General features: G+C 40.6%; 1 protein-coding gene across 10 annotated transcripts in view; it reads right to left on the bottom strand.

Annotated features, from left to right (window-relative positions):
• Positions 1-740: 740 nt before the first annotated feature.
• The window catches only part of EPB41L4B (erythrocyte membrane protein band 4.1 like 4B), a 183009-nt gene continuing 165661 nt past the window's right edge, over positions 741-18088 (bottom strand). For 8 of the 10 annotated variants that reach the window (XM_085314588.1, XM_085314577.1, XM_085314578.1 and 5 more), the window contains 3 exons: positions 10470-10538; positions 6782-6945; positions 741-5533 (listed from right to left, as the gene is read on the bottom strand). In XM_085314588.1, the coding sequence (XP_085170714.1) occupies positions 5464-5533; positions 6782-6945; positions 10470-10538 (303 nt within the window). In that variant the 3' untranslated portion in view covers positions 741-5463. Of the gene's footprint in view, positions 5534-6781; positions 6946-10469; positions 10539-16984; positions 17467-18088 lie in introns of those variants that run through there. The other 2 variants (XM_085314579.1, XM_085314582.1) reach the window with 2 other exon arrangements.

Here is an 18088-nt window from a genome sequence, read left to right as displayed (position 1 = left end):
AAGACACGTATTAAAGAGAATTAATTAACAAGGCTTGCTGGCTAGATAATCAATTTTCTTGGCATAAAWTGAGTACTGATGGAGGAATGCTAATCCTTTGCTCCCCTGGCTTTCCCTGAATAGAGATTAAAAATAGATGAATACCCAGCTGGGGAAACTGTGATGAGATCATATTCCTTCAGAATAGAGTTCTGGGAACCTCAGAAAATGGGGTGAGTGTTCCTGGGATTTCATTTCATAAATGCACTGGGAAAGTTAGTGTTGGAATGTCCTGATTTACTAAGTCTTCAAACAAAAGAAAATGGAAATATTTCATTCTGAAGCAACTTTTTGTTTAGACATTTTAAAAATGGCATAATCAATGGCAAAATCTATGCAAAATGTTTTAATCGTCTTAAAACAAGAAAAATATTTAGAGCAGCAACAAGCCATGTTTTATGCTTCTCTACAATGATTCTGCCAGTGTTTTATCAGTTCAGGTATTCAGCAAAGTGTGTCCTAACTCATTAGTCACCAATCATCATTAAGATGATCGGCACCCAGCAGAGGTGGTCTGTAACTGTCAGCAGAAGAAAACACTCTGGTTTTCTTGAAGAAATTCTTTGGTGTTTCCTTAAGAGAGATTCTTTCTGCTGAAGGTGAATCCAGTTTATGAGCAACCAGATGTTTTCCTTTAATTGGTACACTGCTCCATGCCTCCTAAGTCGCTGGTTTGACTACAGACTGCTCAGACACTGTGATTTATTTTTCATTTCATTTATTGCAGGCATGAATACAGGAACAGGTAAACAGCTGAGCCGTAAAAGTTTCTCTCTAGGCATGTTTTCGATAAAATGCCATCACACGTTGTCTGATGATACAGGCTGCTACTAGGATGGCACAGAATGGTGTCAGCAATCTTGCTTCAAAGCTGCTACCCACCAGTCAAAGCCRCAGCTGCCAAAGAAGCCTTCTCCTCCACTTACTCGCTCCCTTCCCCACATCATCTGCATGTTCTTTTACGGCACTTAACTTTACAAAACACAGTTGTAAGGCTGATCTTACATGCAATCACAGATCAGCCTAAGTATATTTATTGCAAACTCCTTGAACATCAGGACATCAAAAAAAAAAAAAAAAAGAAAAGAAAAGAAAAAAGGAAAATAATGCAATTCCATTGCATAAATACGAGTAGGTTTTTGTAACCAATGAACCAGAAATATATTCAGAAAAAAAGAAAAGAAAAACGAAGGCTATTTGTAAACAGTTCAAACAAAACATGATGCTGCCTCCAATGAAATGTTTCACTGCATTGCCAGCTCTGTTTCAAATGGGCACGTAGGCATCCTGTAGCAAGAGAGAGGTGAAGTCATGAAATGAAACTTTTCAGGAGTTAATTTTCAAACACTGCATTTCCAGGGTCTAAATGTGTTTGAAACATGAGAAATCTGTACATACTGTGGGATTTGATAGAGATGTGAGACCTTGTACAATATTTCCAAAAAAAAAAAAAAAAAGCTTGGTTATTCTTTTTAGAACAAGATAGTCAAAACAACTGAACCACAATTGGTTGCCTTCCAGAAGAGACTGCAATATGAGAAAGTATTTAACTCCTTGCATAGCTATTTAAATGGCCAATCAATTTTGCTGGAATCACTCAAACATGAAAGCATTGCATTCTGCCACTTAAAGATGACTTCACACTTGAAAGCTGGGATCTGCTAACCAAGTCGGAGCATCACCTGTGGCACTGCCAAGAGCCAGGAGGACACATTGCAGGCTTTGCCAGGGTAGCTCTAGCATGGTGTACAGCCAGCTGCTCCCAGACTGGCACATCTATAAGGATGCATTTCTACTTTTGCTGTTGTAAAATACCCCAGCTCTCTGCTCTCCGCACAAGTGAAGAAAAAAAAAGTTCTCACAACCAGAATGGTTTTGGTAGTATATTTACACCTAATGTGCAAGGCTTTTACTGGCAGAGCTATGTTGATTACAAATCATATCTCAAAGCACCCCTGAATAATGTAGCTGTGTCGGCAAGGGTTTGCAATTTAGACCTAACCAGAGGGACTAACAGTAGGATTCATCTCACTTAATTTTAATCAATCAAAAGKTAGACACTGAAGTCAGAGGCATTTCTGATCTCTCTTAAGATGAGAACTGGGCCTATTAGCATTAGGTGAGATGAACCCTTTCCCAGGAGACCTGAAAAAGACAAACTCCTTTCAGTTCCCCTTTCTGTCACCACCTCTCCAGACCATGCTTCAGAAGGCTACTGTTCAAATGCGTTATCTTTACATGTGTCAATGTACATGATAATGATAGCCTGTGCTGGGCTTCATGCTGCCACAACTACATATGCAAGCTCATTAAAGCTAGCTCGGATACTTCTGCACTATTATATAGACATACCTTCAGGCAGAGTATCCTTAAACACCTGCAAAGTTAAAGTCCAGGGGCAAATCTAGAGTACATGCCCCTCWGCATACGTCCATGTCGACACTGTCTTGTTTACAGTAGTTTTGGGTAACAGGTGTCCTAACACTTTAATTCCCAACCAGAAGTGAGGCAGGAATGTATATTCAAAAAATGTGAAAACCAAGACGCTTAAGCGTGGCTGAAGAAAGTACGTAGTAAGAAAGAACACCTGGATGACATTCTGAAGATAAAAGTTTAGTTCAATAATGGCAAAAATTTTTAATAAAGCTCCATTGGGCTGCAGAACAGGAAACGATGGCAGCCAGTGGGCAGGACACTAAAACAAGACGAGGCAACGCACTTGGGGATGTTCTGTGGAAAAAGCCCCACGGGAACTAAGTGCCCACATGCGCCTTGCCCTCTTTAACTGCTGCGAATCAAGGCCAGAGAAGTCTTAGCTCTTTCTCGGCTCTGCAACATCACACCACAGCTGTACAGCCCTGATCGCTGTAAAGTTACCTTGGTTCACGTTTCTTGTTCTCCAGTCCCAAATATTTCAGCTCAAGAATCCTTATACAATAGCAGTAAAATGCTGCATTTAAAATAGTAAGCTAGTAGGTTGTTTATGGGCCAGAAAATCTGATGGGCTGGTCTGAGCCAAGCATTCAGGTTTGCTGAAGGCGTTTGCTTATGTGACTAGACCGTCCTCATTCAGGTCATTGGGTTTGTTCCCGAACTTCACAGCATATTCCAGGRTTTCCAGTGTCCATTCCTGTACACTTGAAGGACTCCAGGGCAATCAGTCCAACTAAACGCTGTGCTCAGATCTGTTTTCCTTGCTGACTTTGTGAAACGGCCGGCCACTTCACGTGCAACTGGGGGTTGCCTAACAGCAGGCAAAGAGACCAGATTCAGCTGCAGTCAGTGCTGTGTCGCACTCCCAACTTYGCTTCCTTCTCCAAAAACTGCACCTCTAACTAGACTCCTCGTSTTTATCCTTTACAATGATCACCTTTATTTGGGCACAGAAAAATATACTACCTCCCTCCATCAATATCCGTCTAGGAAGTGGTGAGAAAAGGAAAACAGGAAAAAGAAGATGCAGTTTTGTATACTCTGCTCCCCCCTTTCTGATTTCTTCACAGGGATTTAATGTTCCTAATCCTTTTTTAATAACCTTAGACTGATGGAGAGRTATGTAAAAACCTACACCACAAAAACGTCTTGGCACAGTACCTAGAAAGTGGAYGGTGTACAAGCTGTATTTGATTACTCAGCAAAATCATCTGATTGCTTTAAAACCTGCAATCCGAGTGTATTTCTATGACTGCTTGTGCCTATTCCTCATGCTGAGCTACTCCACTACGTTTTGTTTTGCTGGTTTCTACCTAACACTTGTGCTGTTTATTTTACCCCATTTTATAGCAATCATGAAGGTCTGAGGTTGCTGGATTTAACTGGGGAGCATTATGCTGATTTCTTGTCCCACTAAATATAAAATAGAAATATCATTTTCTACTGCCATGTCACAATTCAGAGTCCTATAATGCTCTCAAGACTTCTTCTATCAGAAACAGAGCACAGGCTAACTCTGAAGGAAACTCAGGCTTACAGCAATCGCTTCCCAGCCTTCATGCTAAGAAACTGGTTAAGCTGAGATAAAGCCATAGTAATCAGTATCAAATTAAGGGCAATCTTTTTTCTTAATACAAACAAGAGAACATAGTGTACAGAGTAACAGAAAAATATACATCTTCAGCCATATAAAACACACAAAAGCTTTCCTGTAGGAATAATATTTTGTAGCTGACAGTCGGTTGTTGGTAGCTTTTCAGGTAAATCCGCACTACTAAACAGGGGAAAATGGAGAGCTGCTTTCTCCATAGGAAATTGTTTGGTATTGTTATCTTTAAGCCATCAACACATTCCTTGAAGCCGCAACTCTGCTAACACTTAAACACCCACRTTACCTTATGCCTGAGATAGCTCCACCAAAAGTAGAGGCTGCTCTACACACAGCCAGCCCTAGCACTCAGAGGTGTGCCGATGCAGATACACTGATGGGCAGTGTGAGAAAATGGTATAGACACAGTTATGCCATCRATTACTATTATTATTTAAATTGATCAGTCAATTCTTGCCGTTCAGGCAAGGCGGTTTACCGGTCCAGGAAAGAAAAACGTGCCCTCTGCATCAGCTATGGCCGCACGGATGAGGCTCTGCAAACTCCGCTGCATTGGCAGAAGCTGCCTGAGTGTGGCAAGCCCTAATACGTAGGCAACTCAGAGAAGTTAAGACTTCCCACTCAATTAAAAAAGTCAATATCAATCTAGAAAGTCAGTAGCAAATTACTTTAAATAACTGTTTTTATCATTAATGGAAATACAAGTAAGATTTAGTTTAAGATTTAGGTCACGATGACAAACTATAGGAAGTGTTGGGAGTGTAAATCTGTATGGAGGGGTGTCTTTCCCCTCTGCAGCTATTTATATCTCTGAGTAAAGGTTAAGGTTAGGAATTTGATAAGACAGCTGTTTATTTTTCTGGAGACTAACAGTCCTGGGGTTAAGATTTAATAATCATTCTTCCACTTTAAAAATGATTCTTTAACAAATAGCAGTAGCTCATTGCAATTTTCAGTTGTACAAAATGACATATTTTCTATGTTACTATCAAAATATTCTGCATAACATTAATCTCTGTGCAGTTATTAACATATGTACAGAACAGTGTTTCCCAAGAGAAATCAGTACGCTCCTTGCTGATCCTTTTTGCCCTAGATTTACCAAAACCAACCTGAAAATTAATCGTATTAATAGTATAAAACCTCGAGAGAGATAATGGAGTGATGGTTTCTTTCCCAGCAGCAAATGGGTAAAGGAACTCCTTCGAGTTAAAGTCCCTCCGAGCCTTCACTTTAACCCGCGGTGGTGAATCCAGGCGAGCCAGGAACACGGCAGGGTTTCCCGACGCGGTATGCTGAGTACACAGAAGCAGAGGAATGTAAACAGGCAGAAGGCACGTGAAAGGCCTCGGTCTCTTCTCCGTCTGGCGGAAGCGAGGATTTCACAACTCGGTCATCAGCAGTCTTTTCATCATCTTCTCTCTCTCGAGTTCACGCCTCAGGGTCTCGGCGCTGTGTAATTAATGCACAAACAACCAATTACAGGAAAAACAATAAGTCTCCTATTTCAATTTAAAATAATTAACATTTTGAGAATACCACTGGAGGGGAGAAAAGGTCAGGCCTGACTCAGTGAAAAGGCTGATAACTGATGGTTGACTCAAAACCAAGTATTGTCTGATATTTCTGAACAACAAACAGAAATGGAAAAAAAAGGACATAAAAAGACCCACAAGGCAAAACAGCTTATGTTTTAATCTCATCCCCATTAAAGGCTACTGACTCTAAAGAAAGCTGGACTAGGACTCTCAAAACAAATAATAAGAAACCAGCTAAAGTAAATAAGACCATAAAAGACTGGCAATACAGCTTTCTGCCCCTCGGCATGGTTTGATATTGGGGAAAACTTGTCTGTATTGAGTTTKCTGCAGCCTACTTCACGTGCGCATGGGTGTATGAGAAGCCCACAGGCTCCGCATACCACAGGCACTCTGGATTTGGGAGCCCATTGCCCAACATATRCTTCTTCGAGGTAAGCCTAGGGCTTTTTGTGCCCCAAGGTACAGAGTACATCCCTTCGTTCACTTCTGTTCAGCAAATTCTCAGCTTTGAATAAATCCTAGAGAAGAAGCCAGCATGCAAAAACAATAGGATGGAAGACTAGAAAAGGGAATGCAGGCTGCCCATCAAAAAATGGGATGGCTTGTTGTTTCTCCAAGAAACCACGTGGAAGGTAACAGCAGCTTGACATTACTTAAAAAATTAAAAAAAAAAAAAGGAAAAAAAAAGGAAAAGAGAAAGAAAACCAGAGCCTGATTTTCATTTAGAAGAGCAGACATTTCTCAACCTCAGCTTTCCCCCTAGACATTTAATTTCAAAAGACAAATTGCAGCAGCAATTATTAAAAGAAAATCTTTGTGGTTCGAGGAAAATGACTTGCCTGAGGAAAGACTGCACAGCCTTTTCTCTCCAGGCCACTGGCCAGGGAGGTGGTACATTTGGTCTTTATTAAAGAAAAAATGCTGGCTGCAGCACTTAATTAAGATAGATTTTCCCTCAGAAATAAAGTATAGATGTATTTCTTTATTTTACCCACAATTACCCACCAACCAGCAATTGAAAATGTTTTGGCATCAGGGGAAACAGCACTTTAGAAAGTAATTTTTTTCCTATTGCAATTATGGTAGAAAAAGAGAAACCAAGCTGATTCCTTTAAGGCACAGAGCATCATAGCATTTCTGTGAAATAACCACACAGTACCTGTCGGCCAGCGAAATGGGTTTGTGTGATGGATATATCGTCTGCACCGTTGGGGTTGGCACAGTCTCTGCCAAAGATCTCAGTATGGGCGAAGGAGTCATTGGCAATATTTTAGGAGATGACTGCATGGCACAACACGGTAATTTGCTATCTGTAAATTCTGCCTACAAAAAATGCATACAGACACAAAAAGAAAAAGATGATTTTTTTTTTTTTTTCTTTTCTTGCCTATTTTCATCATCCTATTCGTTACCAAGTAAGAGCAGCTAATAGAGAGAGTAACCTGGAGGCCATAGCCACAGTTGCCCAGTGCAACCCCATAGATGCTGCACAGCCGGTTGTTTTGATAGCACTTTAACAGCCATGCCCAAGTGACAAGTCTGACTGTAACATGCACTACGTGAGATCAAATTCCATGTGCAGGCCTGACAGCATTCCCCTGACAGACAAACTCCATCTGGAGAACATAATTTATCACCACTGCATTTCCTCTAAATGCAGTAAAGCGAGATGACCAGAAGAGTTTTCTAATGACAGACAATGTTAAGCCAATATTGGCTGTGCTGGTTTAAAACAGACAGAAAGATCCTTGAAAATAAAGTAGCCTTGACCTACTTTTTGTCACTGGACTATTTCTAGCACCAAATTACAGTGGCTTGTGCCCTTGGTGCATGCATGATCCTGAACAGGGAAGAATGCTGTGGTTTGCCAGCATTTCAGCACCATTAGGACAGGCTCATACTGGTATCAGCTTCATTCTGGACCACTTTTTCTTCTGAATGTGGTTCAGACTTCACAGTAGGGAGGAAGAAAAGTCACCATCATCAGGTAGCATGTGATTTGAATAGGAGTTATTTTTCTTTTATTTTTAAATTATTTCTCAAATTCTACAGGCCACATAAGATTAACACTAAGAACATAAACAAATTGGTTTAATCAGTGGGATAATTGTTTGAGCCCAGGTGTGAACGGCTGCTTTAGGTTTGCTTGGCTATTGTTGCTTTTCTTAAAACATTCCTGCTCATGTTTTCTCTAAAAGCATCTCGTATGCTCTCGATCAGCATCTGAAGGAAAAGGATTTCCCATACGTTCATGAAATTAGCCAAATGAACACGTAAAACAAGCTAAAGGAACTCTCCCTCTTCAACCCTGGCCGATTTTTTGTGTAAACACTGGCTGACACAACCTGTTCAATCTTCTCTCTCGTTCAGCTTTTAGAACTCAGCCTTACGGGCTACAGGGAAAGTAAGCCTGGTGCTCCTCAGACAGGATCTCCCTTTTCTGAGCGCTGCCAGCTCCGATTTTACTGCATGAGAAGGCAGCACTGCTCTGCAAGCTTATGTCAAGTCTCCCAGTCTTGCTTAAGTCAACAGAGCTCTGACAGATTACACTTGCTCAAGATTTGCCCTGCGTCTCCAAATGTGTTTACTCTGGATAATGGTTCTGCCATCTATATCCAAAGCATCTTTTTATATGCATCTGTTTGCACAGAATGTTTGGACCAAATATTTAACTGGTCTAAACAGATATAATTTCATTAACTTAATAGATCCATGTGATTTACTTACACCAGATGAAAATACGGCATTGAGCCTGATGCTTCTTTACAGAAATCTCTGCAGTTCTGAGGGGTTCCTGACATGAACTTTCCTTTTAACCATTCCAGTCAACCACATTCTGCAGTTTTTCCTCTGATAAAATCAATACAACTTTATGTACGCCAAAAAACTAGGAGCTCTATACAGAAGGTAAAACCTTCAAAACATTACCATTTGTAACTTTTTTTCCTCTTAATAAAATCTCAATGTTTTGCTCCATGCAAAGAAAATGTGAAGGGTAAGCAAAGAAAAGGAAAACAAACAAACAAACCAAACAAGGAAAAGGAGCCACAAATGTTTGTAGAATATGGGACTGTGTGTGCCTGGAGACGGTTCGGCTGTCACGGCGCAGCCAGCAGCGGTTTAGCTGCCTGCGTACCCCTGGCAGAGCCCGCAMACTGAGACGAACTGAAATGCTGCTGGGGAGAGGCGCTGCTCTTCGTGATGCGATGGAGGACCACGAAGCAGGACCACAGTGTAATTTACCTTTCTAACTGTTCTCCCAGCGTCACAAAATCCTCTAGTAGTTGCTGGTTCACTAGTGGCATTTGTATATCACTCGCTTAAAAGAATGTATGGAATTGTATTGTGGACCACACACTGTTTGTTTTTTATTGTACTGGTATTTTAAATATTTGTGATCTGGATTTCCCTACCTCCCCTTTCCCAGGGAAACAGGGGCCTATGTGGAGAAAAGAGGATTTCAGAAAGTCTAGTCAGAACTTTATGTAACTGCTTAATGAACTTTGCTTTTCCCTGATGGAGCATACACAAAATCCCAACATTCGAATTTGCCATGAAAAAACACTTTTTTTTGCTAGATGGAAATATTTGTGGGGTATCATATCTGGCTTGTGTTTATATTTTAAAGTTTTATGGGTCCCCRATTAAAAAAAAGTTTTATATAGCCTTCCTAAATTATGCTTTTATCATAACTGTCATAGGCAGAAAATAATTTTCTGACAACCACTACTAATTAGTTGGAAAATATCCTGTGCCTATCTTTTTGCTTACTGTAAAGTAGGCTGTGAAGGACACAAACATTATAGCATTGGTTTAGCTTTCACTATGATGGTACTGTCCAAACTTGCATGACTTGCTGAAAAGTTGCTGTGACATATTCCCATGTATTTTTGAATATATCTAACTAGAGCTCGACACTGGCGCTGACATAGCATTGAGAAGCTAACTAACTAGGTTTACCGTACATATTTGGAGAAAAACAACATTTAGATCATATCTCAAGATGATCAGGTTTATTGTGAAAGAAAAGTCTCTTTCTTTAATCAGTTAAGGGCAGATAGTTGTTACATGTCCCAACAGGGACTGGAATTGCTTATCTCTGATTATATGCCAGAAAAACAGATCGTTGCTACCAGTAAAAGTTAAGGTTAAAGTCTCAATTACTTTATTTTGTGAATATAATTTAAAAACTGTAACTTAGCTACTGTGGTTTATAATTATAATCAGATAATATTTCTTGTAGGACAGAATCACTTCTCATGTTGGAAAAGACAGAGAGGGCTGCAGTCCCACTTCTGTGAAGGTTTACCAAGAACTGAACTCCAGTGCTTGATTCAGATTAGTAAGTAAATGCGGGAATTACACAAGGATGCTACTGCAGTCATCAATACACTAACTAAAATTCTTCCTTAGAATTCAGATGTGATTTCAGTGAAAAATAGGCCCTTATTGTGATGGCACAACAGGTAGTTTCCAGCAGGATGCCAGGCAGTTGTTAGACACAGGACTAAGTCCTTCCYGCTGCCTTGCCGCTCCTTTGGAAAGACCCTGTGGAGCTTCACAAGTGTCCTCTACACAGCTGAACTGAACACCATTTGGGCCTGACTACATTAGCAGTCAGTCTTGACTTTTATCTCTTAGTTCTCTGTCTAGTAAGCAGCAATGTCTGAATGCAGGCAAGTTAATTGATTTATACAATGGGAATATTTAACAGATTTGCACCCTAAATCCTACCTGGAATGTACCTTTTTGAGGACTGTTTATCACATAACTTTCTGACACTGTTAAAAAAAAATCACTTGGAATTGTGTTAAATACACAGTTCTTTAGTTGCATGTTCTACTTACAGAAAACTGTGGTACTGTTGTAAAAGGATCGAAAAAAGGATTAGATGTATCAGCAGGGAATGTCTTTATCTTTAAAAAAGATAAAGAAAAAGATGTTACTTTCAGAGCATAAAAATGGAAAAGAAAAAAAAAAGCAGCAAAGCATTGCAACTACATTGACACATCCAACAAATTAGAATGGCTCAGCAGTGCTTGGATCAGACCAAAAAAGACCCCTCCAAAAATGCATACAGCAACCAGATGACGAATAGACAAAGGATAAATAGGAAGACTTGATAGATTAATTTTCCCCATGTAATTAAATCTGTTGTGCATATTCTGAGCTGATTGCATGCAATATTTCTTCCAAATCTGTAAACAGTCATTGGGTCATTAYGTGTTGCCTTCAGTGAACACTGTACATTTTAGAATAGGTAATATGAAGTACAGGACCAACTTATGCAATGAAGTTCAGCTAAAGAACTTGTGCTTTATGTATTTCAGACTTTCAAATTTTCAGTTACACAGTTGCTGTCAAGGACAAAACACCACGTAAGGCAAGATTGAAAGAAAATCCTATATATGTATNAAAAAAAAAAAAAAAAAAGGCACAAACAACTGTTTGTTTCAGGCAGCTAATAGGTCCGGTGAGTATGCCTGTGTCAAGTGGTGGGCTGTAGATAAAAGCATTATCTCAGGAGGTTTTAATTAAAGGAGCCTGGAGCTGCCGGGTTAGAGACCAGCATGCCCTTGTGCTGAGAAGCCTGACAACTCCCAGGGCTCAGTCTAGAACATCTTGACATTGCTGCCACCAAGCCTTGCTGGAAAGCACTTCTGCCCTTAAAATAATTTCAGCCATGAAATGATACAAAAGAAACAAAAAAGCAGCAACAATTGCTGCCTCTTTTCATTGCCAATGATACATTTCTCATGATTTTCCTCTCTAGAATGCAGACATCCATTCAGAGAGGGCAAAATATCAAATAAGGGTATAAATTTTGAACTACGCTTCATGCTTCCCACTTGGAAAACACATTTTTCACTGCAAAGGTGTGTTTTCCACTTTATTACAGAAACTGCTGTGCATTTGTTTGTAATGCATGTCTTCAAACTGAATTCATTAACTATAGCTATACAACTTTGGCTTAATAATGCACAAAACTACTCCCAAGGTCCTGAGACACTGTAGGCCAAAGCAACACCTGAAATTATGTGCTCAAATATAATTAAGTAAATGTATAATGTTTATTTTKTAAATAAAATAACAGAAACACATTTGCCTTTGAAAGATGCCAAGGGAAATTAACAGTCATCTGCAAGCCGACTTCTGCAAACGCATGGAATTGATCTGGGAATTAACAGTCAGGCTTCTTACCCTCAAGAAGCAGGAATGGCAAAAATGCAGCTGAGCGTGTCAGTAGTACCTTCTTAGCAGAACAGCAGTGGCTACAGGTTGGTTATAGGTGCAAAAGAATAAACAACTGTGCAAAGGCTCAACTCTCTTAAATCACAGATTGTTAGAAGATTTCTAGATTTAAAGAAAATTTCACACTTCTCTTATAGTCCTATATTCACATCTAGCAAAATATGTATATGCATATATACAGCGCTCTCTCTCTCTCTCTCTATATATATATATACACATACACACACTATACCGCTAATTGAATCTACTCATTAGATCCAAGCAATAGCTCCTAATGATTTTGTTAGGTTACATCATACCCAGAGTCAAATCTGTCCCTACAAAACATGGACAGCTATAGCATGTCTTGCTCTTTTGGGAGGCAGTAAATACCCAGGAGGCTAAGTTGCAATTCTCAGGTTATGCAGGGTTTACAGTATGGTGTTAGAGAATAAAATGCAAGCATGCTCTATTATATCCACAATCCTTTAGCCAAAGGCAAAGCAAACAGAGAGATGTGAATTTGGTTGCTCATGGACAATTTGATATGCTACAGCCAAAATCTCTCTAATTTTGCAGGTTGGCCTCGTTGAGGAAATGAAGTGGAATTACTGAACGCAGAAAGGAGAAATGACGCGGAACAATATTCAAGAGCTCACYGAGAGCTGGGCCTAGAGGCACATAAGGAAAGCCGGCCACGATCACGTGCTGAGGCCCATGGCAATGCTGAACACTCTCTCGCAAAATCAGCTGCTGCAATCTGTGGATGTGTCTGAGGCCAGCCTACGTACTGAAGCGCAGCAAAAAGCAGTTAATATGGCTTAGTTCTCAGTATGAATGCCTCTCTTTGGAAGCTGTACTTATTTAATCTCAGGAAAAAGACAATCCCAACAAATGAAAGGCTCTGTAGGTTGTAAACCACCAATTTCCGGCCCCGTAATGAAACTGAGAGCAGAAATTCAGGAACACAGGAAAAAAAAAATGGGATTTAAGAGTTAGAAGCTGAAACAGTTCCACTCATCTTTTAGGATTTATTCTCTCTTTTTTTCATCTTTTTTTCCTTCTGAGCAGAGGCTGGTGTTACTCAAAGGGCAGACCACAGGCTGTTGGTTTACCTTGCCAGGCCTTGCTAAGAACACTGCTGCCSGCTCCCACACACGGAGCAAGGAGAAAACACTACTGTTGTCTCCTCAGCGCTGGCGAGAGATGCTCATCTATTAATAGTTTGGTTCTTTTGGCTGGAAAGTAGATACAATGTCCTAATGCACACARTGACACAAAAATCCACATATCTGAGAATACTTTCCAGCCTGAGGATATGTAGGATGAGGACTGTAACACAGAAAGCAGCAGTTAAGCAACTTGCTTACATGAAACAGCATATGGAAATCTGAATGGCCTTGTTATCCAGGAAAGTACTTTGACATCTCTGTTCTGCATGTCCACCCATCTAGCAGCATGCTGACCACAGCAGCAGTTTCCAGCAGCTGGGAGGAGGAAAAAACCCTGCACATTCTCACCCACCACACAAGAAAATCAGCATCAAGTGTGAGACACTGGGGTTGAATTTATTATTTGGAATCAAAACTCTCATAGCAGCGCAGACAGCAAAACAACTCCCTGACTAGAACAGGACACTGGACCTTAATGCTGCACCCTCCCCACACTATGCTGTGCCCCTCTCCATGCCCTAGAGAAAGGCCATACCGTAACTCCTAAACTTCACCTGACTCACACAGCAGAAAATAATCTCCAAACTTTTCCGGGTTGTTGTCTCTGTTGCAGCAGTGCGTGTTGAAAGATGTTACCTGGCGATTGAGAAAGGAAGAAGAGCAAAGCCATCTCTCTTCCCTCCAGTAAAGCTACTGCTACCTTGAAGACCTTCAGCAGCTTCCAGGCTTCACCTGGGATTAAAAGTGTGAGGGGATGAGGGTGGGGGAAGAGGATGTGGGCAGGTCTAGATGCTGGACAGCAACAAGAGGATGGAGCTGGGCTCTAGCTAACAGCATAGATAGGCTTTTCAGTAGGAAACATGATTTTAAGGACAGCTGCTCTTTCTGCAGGAGAGAAAGCATTCTTGCAGTCTAGGCCACAACCGCAAAACATYCTCTAAAGCAGCTCCCATAGGTAGCTGTCACGTTGCTGTGGTGAAAGGGGAGCATGTCCTGCRTTTCAGCTGCTCATCTCACATGCTGATGGCTTGTTTCGCAATCTCAAATGCCTCTTGCTTGAAAGGTCAGGGTGTATTGCTATAGCAGACCTACCTATATCCTTATCTAGAATATTTAGCTTTGGCAAGCCGAGAATTTACTACACTTGAAAGAACCCTCGTCTCTTAAAAAAAAATAAGGGAAAAAAATAAGGAAAGAAGAATAATATCAAACTGATCAGTATAGTCGCAGGAGTTTAGTGATCTAGTAATCTTTAAGGAGAATAACCATATAATCTGAAAAAAATCCATAGAGCAGAATAGCCACATTGTTTCTGTGGGAAAATRTATGAACTGTTATTTCCCTGTGGATAATTTTCTGCTAGTATGTAAAGGCTCTCGTTGTATTATTAGCTGTCTCTTGGAGTAATATATTTTGAAGGTATCTTTGCCACAACTAGAAAGAATTAATAGCACTAATTTTCCTTGCTGTTTATACTGCAAAGAAGAATGAAGGAAGGTGAAGAAAAAAAAAAAAGGGAGGAACAGCAGAAGTCTTCCATTTTTCTTTACATTCATGTAAAAAGTTCCTTTTAATAGAATTTAAAATTTCAGTAAAAATGATGATTAAACTTTCTTGAAATACCTCTTAGATGGGTTAGGAGGAAAAAAAAACTATTATGTCCTCTTAAAGCAGAAGTGGGGAGAAGCCAAAAATGAGTATTCCCACGTGAAATTAAAGCAGCAGGAGACTTGTGGAAAAATAAGTCAACAGCTAGAATGCATTAATTGGGACAAAATTAGCTATTTTTGGTATTTCTATCAGAAGTGAATATTACAAACGTCCTGGCTGTGACAAAAATGCCACTTTTGGGAGGAATGGGCTTATTTTGGRTATGTTTGCCTACGCTTAAAAGTATAGGCAAATACGGGGTACTCAGTATGTCCACTACCCTGCCATAATGTTCTTTATAAACACAGCTCTTGGTATATACATATAGCCAGAAGACRGTGCTTTATTCAAAAATACTCATTTTAAGTTGAATATCATCACATYCACACAGGGCAGAGACCTCTTTCTACTGGTCAAACTAGAAAAGATCAGCATCTTAAACTACTATCCTACACTGTGCTGGCATTGCCCAATCTTGATGTGTGGTATGACTTCATATGAATTATCCATTAGACTGGTTTCCAAAACTAGTGATTGGATTTTGTCCTCTGCAGTTGTTCAGTAAAGTCTTGTCTGTCATACAGTTTCAGTGGATGGAAAATGTAAAAAAAAGAGAGTTTCTGGTCTTTTCCACCATGTGATACTCTAATGGCCAGAAAATTCTTTTGAGGGGAGGCAGTTCCTGGCTCCAGTGATCGTTTAGGTGAAGCCARCCACAGTTCACTCCCTTTGTGTGTGGCAACAAAGTGACGTGACAGGTAGGCAAGCATAATCACTTTCTGGATGCTTGAGGCAAAACCAGACCGAAACAGTGCAGTTCAACAAACTTGTAACAGGATGGAGACATAAATTAGCAGTACTAGCAATGACCATTGGCTGTCTCAGACTTGGAAAAGGCTATGTGAACCGAATGCCCTGATGAACCAAACAATGTGAACCCCACATGCACTGCATCTCAGGTTATCTTCTTCTCAAGGAATGCAGGATTCTTTCCGCTTATTGAAACAGTATCAATATGTCAGTGTCAGCAGACAGTTTTAAGTCATTTGCATTCAAGAAAGTGGCAGTTTCACAGAAATGTACCATTGAAAACACCCTAAGGCACCAACCGTAAAGTTCTTGAAGAGGAACTTTCAGTGCTAGCTGCCAACCTGGGTAAATATTGTTTGTGCAGAATTGCCCAGCCTACTGCCATTCCCTGTGTGGAAATAACACAGTGAAATGTCCCTCCTCGGTCTATTTGGTCTTCATTTCTCCCTTGCTCATCTCCTAAAAATCTGGCAGGAACTGGAGTTCAAGAAAACACTTAAAACAACACTTGCTGATGTCTAAAAACTAGTGTCAGTGAATCCAACTGCTTGACTCATCTGGCTTATCAGTTTGGTCCAGGTTTCTACACGAATGAGGGACTGCAATGCAGAGTCCCCCTTCCCACAGGAACCATGTAACTCCTGGTAAACTGAGCAAACTCCCTCTTRAGAGCCATGTTCAATTCACAAAGGTGTCTGCCAGTGTCCTTACTAAGCCAGGCTCCCTTAGACTCCTCTCAGATGATGAGCTTGTCATTGCTTTGCTCTCCTCAGTACTCCAATCCTTCTCTGGCCTTGCTCCAGTCAAAGTCCATCTGTCTTGGAGCACACCCCACAGCATATGAAACACACTCCTGAGGACTCACTTGAGCAATAGGACTAATATGTTCCTCTCCATCAGATACTCCCCTCCATCTCCGAGTCACTGGGCGCATCCCTTCTTAACATGGGAGCAGTATCAGGAGATGGCTATGTGGCTCCTTGACTGCAATGCAGTGAYCTTTGGTTGCAAATGAGCATTCAGGGGAGTTCACTGGGGCAATGTGCAAGCTTTTGCTGAAGTTTAGCTTTGCTGCAGCTATAGCATGTCACACATACTTTCATGGCTATGGTATAAGCCATATGGTRTAAGTTTGTAAGCAGATCTACCCCCTGGCTCCTAAACACAGTGGTTAAAACACTTATGCTAAAACTCTGAATCTTCAAGTCAACTTTTGTATTAATTTGCAAGGGCAGCTCTGCAAATCATGTTGGTGCTAGTACCCATCTTATGCTGCCCTGTTGATCTTTGCCCTAAGGATGGTAGTTACGGGTGTAGTTATGTAGCTAGCAAAGTGATTCCACAGGTATTTGTGGGGTAATAACATCATTGCTAAGTCAGCACAGCATCTCTGCAGCACATCAGAAAGAACTCATTTCTTGGTTCAGCTTTACAATGTAACTTTGCCTTGAGACTGTTTCGGAGAAGACATTTAATTCTTCAACAGAATACACAGTAGGGACAATTCAGATGTGATAAAAGCAAGTTGATGGTCATGCTCTTGCAATCTTCAGGATTTTATTTCACCAATGCCGTGAAGGCAAGCAAGTTTAAGTGACACATAACCTCAGCATGGGCTGTCAGACCAGTTGCCATCCCCTCAAGAAGATGTGGCAAGGCAAATTAATGTCACAGCCCTGATGCATTAGCTAAAATACAGACTAAGGATTGCGGCACATGCTTGGTCTTTGTTTAAAACATATAAATGGAACAAATAAAAAGCAGCAGATGTATTGGCTGGTACGTCTTTCCTCCAACACTGGTGCAGAGTAAATCAGTTGTATTGCTAGGACAGCTAATGCAAAGTTACTTTTTTTTCCCCATTTATCTTTACCAATGAAATGAACGGCGTTCCTGTGCCAGGTGCCTAAACCGCATGAACAACCAAGAAAATCAAGTGGTATCTTCTGCAGATGGAGGCTGTTGTCACAGAAGAAAGTCACTAAAGATGGACAACACAAAGAGGAGGAAATGAGCACTGTGATTCCTGACAGACGAGAATGCCCTAGGTAAGCCACATATTCACAACCTGACTGCCAGCAAATGGCYAGCAGATCGTACCTGCATCTGGTATCAGAAAACTCATCACTAGCCACACCTGATTATTTCTAAGCATAGTCACTGACTGCTTATCATCCAATAACTAGTAGTTCACCACGCCTTATTAACATAGAGACTTCAAGTCCATGGATGTTTGTACGACGGCTGATGAATAACTGTGTAACATACATACACTTTTTCAAAAGCGCGGGGATTGCATTCCTCTACTAGAAAGTTATGACAGACTGACGCAAACAGTGTACTGCCTGACCCTTGTCCAACACAAACAAATAGTTTTGCTTTCTACTGTAATTAGTCTCTGCTTGCGTAAAATCAAGAGCTGCCTGAAAGACCTTAAGTGTCCAGAAACTCAAACCAATTTTGGTCTCCTTGAATGTCAGGATAGTATAAATATTTTACATTAATTTTCTGTCCTATTTTTCTAGGCTATTGAGCTCTGTCAGAATCCCCAGGAGTTTATATCATTTCCTATTCTACAGAAAAAGAACAGCACACACAGAATC

Source organism: Rhea americana, unplaced genomic scaffold (assembly GCF_003343005.1).
Source record: "Rhea americana isolate MKP2758 unplaced genomic scaffold, rheAme1 scaffold_409, whole genome shotgun sequence".
NCBI lineage: Eukaryota > Metazoa > Chordata > Aves > Rheiformes > Rheidae > Rhea > Rhea americana.
This window is presented reverse-complemented; position numbering and strand designations above follow the sequence as displayed.